General features: G+C 53.1%; 1 protein-coding gene across 1 annotated transcript in view; it reads left to right on the top strand.

The window, feature by feature from the left end:
- The first annotated feature begins 848 nt into the window (after positions 1–848).
- Positions 849–7050, top strand: part of SP2 (Sp2 transcription factor) — a 21353-nt gene continuing 15151 nt past the window's right edge. Inside the window, exon 1 of the mRNA XM_036443185.2 lies at positions 849–956. Coding sequence (XP_036299078.1) covers positions 950–956 — 7 coding nt within the window. The 5' untranslated portion in view covers positions 849–949. The remainder of the gene's footprint in view (positions 957–7050) is intronic.

Below are 7050 nucleotides of genomic sequence, written 5' to 3'. Positions count from 1 at the left end.
GGGGCAGATACCACCTCTGTCCACCGGAGGCGCTGCTGCGAGGGCATATTTCAGGGGAGACCAGGGCTACAGAGGATTGGAGAGGAGACCCCGGAATCCAGCCCCGGAGCTGCAGGTGCTGCTGATGCCCACACCTGGGGGCCGTCAGGGAGGGGGTCGCTGCAATAACCCGGGAGGGGCGGGTTACAGGGACTGGAACTGAGACGATGAAAACAATCCCATCCCCCGCAGAAGTCACGCAGCCCCAACTCCCGCTCGGTATCCGGTGCCTCGTTTTACAAAGTTGCCCGGGAGCGCGTTTCCTTCTCCGGAGGCGATGGTGGGCGAGGGACTAAATCAAAGGCTGGTGGCTTCCCACTTCCCACTCACCAGGAACGGGATGGAGTGGCCGGAGAGTAGCAGCTCCATGCTACACACCACGGCGACACCGGAGTGAGGTGTAATTTGCACGCTCTTTACAGGGCTTTTCGGTGGGTGGGGGGGGCCTCACCCTGCGGACTTGTGATTGGCTTTAGGGCAGATCTATCACTCATCCTTTGGGTTAGAGGTGGGTGGAAGGTCAACCACGACCAATAGGAAATCAGTCCCCAAGACAAGCCCCGCCCATCCTAGCTTCCTGTTGCTGTCCATCAACCACCCCGTGGGAGGAACTTTGCTTCCCTCCGGTTGGCTGGCGAACACGTCGCTCACTTTTCAGTAGGCTTCCGGTTGGTGCCTTCTACCGTCCATCAGTTACATCTCGCATGTCTATTGGCCAAACCAACGTCGCTCTAGATGCCCGTCTTTGATTGGTTAGGAGTGCTGTCGGTCCCCAATACCCAGCACTCTATTGGTGAACGCTGCCGTCGCTCGGGCGGTGGCGGGCTCCGGGATTGGCGGGTGCTGGGCGGGCGGTGTCAGGCTGTCGGTGGCGGCGGAGGCGGCGGAGGCCAGGGAGGAAGATGTCGTAATGAGCGGTGGGTCTCGGCCGCTGCCGGCGGGGTCTTCCTAGCCCCCATGGGTCGGGAAGACGGGCAGAGGCCGCAGGGAGGGGGAGCCGGGGCCGGGGGGTGCCCCCTGGGGCCGGGCCTGGCGCCGGGGCCCGGCTCCGGGAGGGGCGGGGGAGGAAGGATTCCCGCCCGGAGGAGGAGCGGGGCTGGCCAGCCGGGCGGAGGCACCCGGAAGGGGGCGTTCGACTCCCCGCCTCCTCGGAGCCCGCAGGGCGGGAGGGCAGCGCTTCCGGGGGCTGGCAGGACGAGCGGGCACCTGGGGCCGACCGGTCCCCCCTCCGCCGGGTCTCCCCCAAAGCCCGCCGCGCTGCCCGGCCCGGCCCGGGGGGGATTGCTGGGCCTGCTCCGCGGAGGCGGCCCACCCCTCTCCGCGGGCGCCCTGTGCCGGGAAGGCCCTCCGCCCTCGGAGCCCAGGTGCCCACCGGCGGTGCCGGGCCCGCCGAGTGCAGAGGGGGGCAGGGGGATGCCTGGCACTCGGATGGCGCCGAGCACATGGGCGCCGCCGGGCACAGAAGCCGGCGTGGCGGCCGGTGCAGCCCCACGGAGAGAGGGTGTCAGGGCGGAGGGCGCTCCCGAGGCACGTGACCTCTGACCTTAGGCTGCGAGCAGGCAAACCCTTTACCGCGTTCCTTCATTGGGACCCTTGAGCCTCCAGCTAAATATCTCCAAACACTGGGAGACGTTTAAGAACCTGGTGACGGAGCTAGCCTGACCCTGCTGAATCCCAAGGGCCAGGCACAAACCTAAGGAATGAACCAAAGAAATAAAACACAATGGGTATTTTTTTTTTCCTTCCACCGCACCTCCCCACCCCTGTGAATTGCAGCCTCTCACCCGTGCTTCTTGGCATATATATATATATATTTACATATTTATTTATATATTTATATTTATTTATTCCTGGGGGCATTATAACTTTAGTTGAAAAGGAACTGTGTTTTCTCTGGGCAATTGAGAAACCCGTTTTCACTGCACTCCTTGGTTTTGATTCCAACATACTGTCCTGTGTTGAATAGTTTCTTAATTAACTTGATCCAGAGGGACTCGGTCTGGCTTTTCTCAGTGCACATTTTCTGGAACTTTGTTTATTCTTCTGATGTTTCTTCTCCCTGGCTCAATTATTAGTTGTTTTCCTAGAAAAGGGGAAGGAAGAGCCAGTAGATCTACTTCAAGCAGTAAATTGGTTCCTCATACCGATTTCATTGCAGATAGAGGGGTGATGGCTTTTTAAAAATCTTTCTTTAAAAAAAAAAAAATTTATTGATGAAGGTATTACATATGTGTCCTTATTCCCCATGACCCCCCACCTCCCATTCATGACCCCACCCCGGGGTGATGACTTTTAAGGGACACGGGCATGCACTGTCTAAAACCTGCAATGCTGTACCCCACACGGCGTTCAATATCACACGGAGGGCTAACTGTGGAGTTGGCACTGGGGGTAAGATTTTTAGGGCTAGGAAGTTTAGGGTTGTTAGCCAACTCACAGGGAGACGGGAAGGAATGATGGTGGAGTCCACACCAGAGGAGTGATTCTGAGTAACAACCCAAAGAAACCTGTTGTCTGCAGTAATTAATGTAACTGCTTTGACATTTTAAATTCCTGTCTCTGGCGAAGGGGTTCATCTGTCATACAGCCTATCAGTAGGGCTGATGATGTCAGTGTTCCAGTGGCTTCTATAATAGGCATTAATTCCTGTTGGAAATGGATTCTCACTGGGACAATTGGTAAGATTAACAAAAAAAACAAAAACAAAAAACAAAACAAATAAAAAATAAATTAAAATATATATATATATATATATATATATATATATATATATATATATATATATAAATAAATTAGAGAGGAAGGGAGAGAGAGAGAGAGAATCATTGATTGGCTGCCTCCTGCACATCCCCTTCAGGGGATAAAGCCCGCAACCCAGGCATGTGCCCTTGGCCGGAATCGAAACTGGGGCCTTTCAGTCCGCAGGCCAAGGCTCTGTCCCCTGAGCCAATCAGCTAGGGTGGTAAGATTTCTAATTCTGGTTTTTCCACTTGGTTGTACAGAGACTTAACCTCTTCATTGAAAAGCAGCAGGGGGCGGGGGGAGCTCTCTGACATACATGAACCCCCTGAGCTAGGCTGTTAAAGACACATTCCCTTTGCTGAGGAGGCCCAGGTTGAGGTCGTTCATAGTCATAGCCTGACTGCCCAGCATGGAGAACTGACTTTAGGAGGCAGAGTTTGATGTCACTGTTGATAGCACATAGATTAGGTTCTGTTAAAGTCTGGGCCTCAGGAGGTCTGTCAGTGGAAAGGAGAAGCTGTCAGAAGATTTCAGCAAATGCCTGGGTTAGTTCCTTTTGGTATCTTGGCCTTGCACTTCCTAGTTCTTTGATAGCAGTCTTTTGGAGAAGTTGCAGGGTCCCTAAGCAGTCCCTTGCCATAGGCATGCAGTAATTCTTAAGCTTGCTTTAAGCAAGTATTGCCCAAGTGGGGCCCCCTGAAGACATTCTAAGCTGTTGCAGCCAGCTAATACACCCTGAAAACGAATGTTAGAATACTAGAAAGCTTAGAGGGTTAGTTGTGTGAACGCTTCCGAGTTCACTAGTAAACAGTTACATGGTCCAGTCTGAAGCCCTGTGGACTGCAGACTTGGAGTCACCTGTAAAGCCCGATGCTTGCGCGTTTCTGGGATGACAGTGTCCCTTTGGGGTTTGTGAACGTCTCCTCAGCAAGTTTGACACCAGGAACACTTGCTCTGCAAGCTGGACCCAGCCAGCACAAGCTGGGCTGGAAACGACCTCATTATGGAATGTATCTGTTCACGGTTTTGCTTGTTTGTTTGTTTGTTGTTATTGTTTTGCTTTAGTTTTGGATCCACATGCAGTTCCTTGAGTGACTTCTGGACCAGGTGAAGGAAGGGGAAGTGCGTTCTCTTCATTTCTCCCTTCAGAGAACCAGTGCTTAGATTTTATATTTCCGAAATGCGTTGGAAAGTCTCTCTTCAGAAGTTCTTCCCGAATTAGCGTAGATTTCTTTTTGGCAGGAAGCATTTTCGTTGGAGACCTCAGGGCGGGGAGGTCTCCCTTTTCTGTTAGCTATTGGAGCTGCTGTCTGCTGGAAAGAAGGTAAAACATGGGCGTTACGATTCCCGGGCATCGCCCGCCTGAGGAGGAAGGGATTAGCGATCGCCCTCGCGGAGATGCTCCGGGTCGTTCTGTTGGATTTGTTCTCGTTGACGGGATTCCAAAGTGGAAACCGATTTTCCTGCTGCTGAACAGAGGGTCCTGGAGCGGCTCGGAGCCAGCCTGGGGGGAGCTGATGCTCTGAGGCCCCAGGGCACAGGGAGGCCCGAGACTCCTCATCCCTCGGGCTTCTGGCTGGCGTGCTCCGCTCACCAGCAAGGGCGTGTGACAGGGCTGAGTGCCAGGGAGACGGTCTGACTCCCTCCTGTGCGCAGCCCTGAGGATGTGAGGTGACAGGCTGTGTGTGTCCCAGGGAGAGCAGGCGGACGGGCCCAGCTGCTGGGACTCTTCCCTCGGACATCTCATTCCTTAGCCACGATTAGTTTCAGCATCGGAGTTGCACGCTGTACCCAGCCAGAGCCCCAGAACATCCCACGCAGAGGGTTAGCTGGGTGACTGTAGTTTTGGGTGCTTTGGGCTCCGAGATGCCAGCTTGTCCCTGGGCTGTGAGGTGGTCGTTTTCATCCCAGCCACAGGGTGAAATGGCTCCGGGATCCGCAGGCAACGGCCTGTGCGTCCCCAGACGCCCTCTTTCCGGAGCTTCCTCGTCTGCCTCTCCTCTGGGACTTGGTGGGATGACAGAACAGCCTCTTCAGGGAGTGTGAACGGGGGACCAGAGATAGCAGGCAGGACTGTGTGATTGGAAGGGGAATATTTCTGCTCTGATCACTGTCTAATTGGAAGTCTCAGATTAGTCTAGTAACAGACCAAATCACTTCCCAGACTTCCAAAAAGTAATGGGTAAGCTAACCCTCCCTTCCCAGGAGAAATGAAGTCACCACTCACTTCAGAAGCTGGTCCTAGCCCAGGATTGACTCGAATCAATGTGCCAAAGTAGAGAGAGCGTGTTTTTACATAATGGTGTTCTTTCATTTCTCCCCCCAACCTGCTCTCCAGGACAGAATTCTGAGGCCCAGTAGTCTTTGTGCCATTTCCTGAGATTGCTTCTATCAGAGTAGAGAGTTCTCATCGTTCCCTGTTGCTCTTGTGTCCCACTCGCTTCTTCAGAGTCCCCGCAGTATGCAGACTGTGACCACCAGTATGCAAACTAGCTAATGACAGGCACATTTTGGGGAGAGGAAGTCAGGGGGAGACAGAAAAGAGGTGTTTCTATAGCAGGTACCCTCATTATTTTAACTTTCTTGGAAAAGAACCCCCCCCCCCCCCCACCTCCCCCCCCACCCCCCCACTGCATGTTTACTGAAAGGAGCATTGGAGTGGAGTGTGGTGGTGGTGGTCTGTGTGCTTCACAGTATTTGTCCAGGAGCAGGAACGGACGTGCACTTGCCTGTGTGAGGTGACTGGTGAGGCTGAGAGTTCCATCTGGCACTGGATCAGCTAAGCTAACCTAGTGAGCAGATCCCAGCTGAGTCAAAGGATATGCAAATCTGCAGGGTTTCTCTTTTGGTTCTTAAGCTCCATGTAGGCTCTCCCACTCTGCAGCCTCCAGGGTGCATGCAGTCATCCACCCAGCAAATAGAGATTAAGCACCTACTGTGTGCCCGGTACGGAGGTACATCCATGGGTGAGGCAGAGAGAAGACCATGCCTTAGGAAGCTTACACCTTACTGGGAGACAAGAATAGCTAACAGACGTTAGACAAGGAGAAATGCTGAGGAGAAAAACAGGACAGGAAGAATGTGTGTGGGGTATAATTTCACAGGGCAGTTTGGGAAGGTCTCCATGGGAAATGACATTTGCATAAAACTGTGAAAGAGTGGAGAGATTGAGCCAGTACTCAGTCTGGGGTGAGACAGAGGGTGAGAACGCAATCAGAGAGAACAGCAAGTGCAAAGGCCGCTCCTGAGAAGGGGCCAGACCTGGCATGTTCGGGAACAGGAGGGAGGCCCGGTGGCTGACCTGACGCAGTGAGATGAACGATGGGGCTAAATCAGGTCACAGGAGACGAGTCACCTTGGGCCCTGGGTGTCACCGCGGGGACTTTGGCTCTGAGTTGGAATGGGAGACGGAATGCTATTGGAGGGCTCTGAGCAGAGGAATCAGTCACGATGTAAGTTTGATGGTCTCACCGGATGCCGTTGAGAGAAGACTAACAGGGACAAGGTCAGAAGCCCAGCCAGCAAGAAGGCTGTTACAATTACACAGGCGAGAGGTGCTGGTACCTGGCCTGGGTGATAGCGAGAGGTGGTGGGAAAGCATTCAGACTCTGAATGTATCTTGAAGGGAGAGCCAGAAGTGTTTGCTGACTCAATGCAGAGTGTGTAACCGAAGTAGGATCCAGGATGACTCCCAGGGCTTTAGGGCTGAGCAGCTGGAGGGATGGAGTGTGTCACTCACTGCGGTGGGGAACATGGCTGGAACAGGTTTAAGAAAGACTGGCAGGAAAGAAATTAGAGACAGTAAATACAAGTGACTCTTGCAAGGAATTTTTCTGGAAAAAATAATGGTTTTAGCTTATAATGGGAATTTTAACTTCTTTTTTAAAAATATAATTTTATTGATTTTAGAGAAGGGAGAGGGATAGAGGAATAGAGACATCAATGATGAGAGAGAACCATTGATTGGCAGCCTTCTGTGCAACCCAACCGAGTATGGAGCCCGCAACCCGGGCATGTGCCCTAACTGGAATCCTAACCGTGACCTCCTGGTGCATCGGTTGATATTCATTCATTGGGCCAAGCCGGCCAGGCCAGACATTTAACTTCCTGATGAAATGGTGGACACACATCAGGGTCATGGGCTGAGGATGATCAAAGTTAGGAGCAGGGAAGACTGGATGGCTTGGTAAAGTGTCCGAGTGGAGACAAGACCTCCATTCTGATCCAGCGGCCACCAAAGTATGTGCCCTTGACCTGGAATCGAACCTG

The sequence above is a fragment of the Pipistrellus kuhlii genome, unplaced genomic scaffold (genome assembly GCF_014108245.1).
Source record: "Pipistrellus kuhlii isolate mPipKuh1 unplaced genomic scaffold, mPipKuh1.p scaffold_m20_p_187, whole genome shotgun sequence".
Lineage (NCBI taxonomy): Eukaryota > Metazoa > Chordata > Mammalia > Chiroptera > Vespertilionidae > Pipistrellus > Pipistrellus kuhlii.
This window is presented reverse-complemented; position numbering and strand designations above follow the sequence as displayed.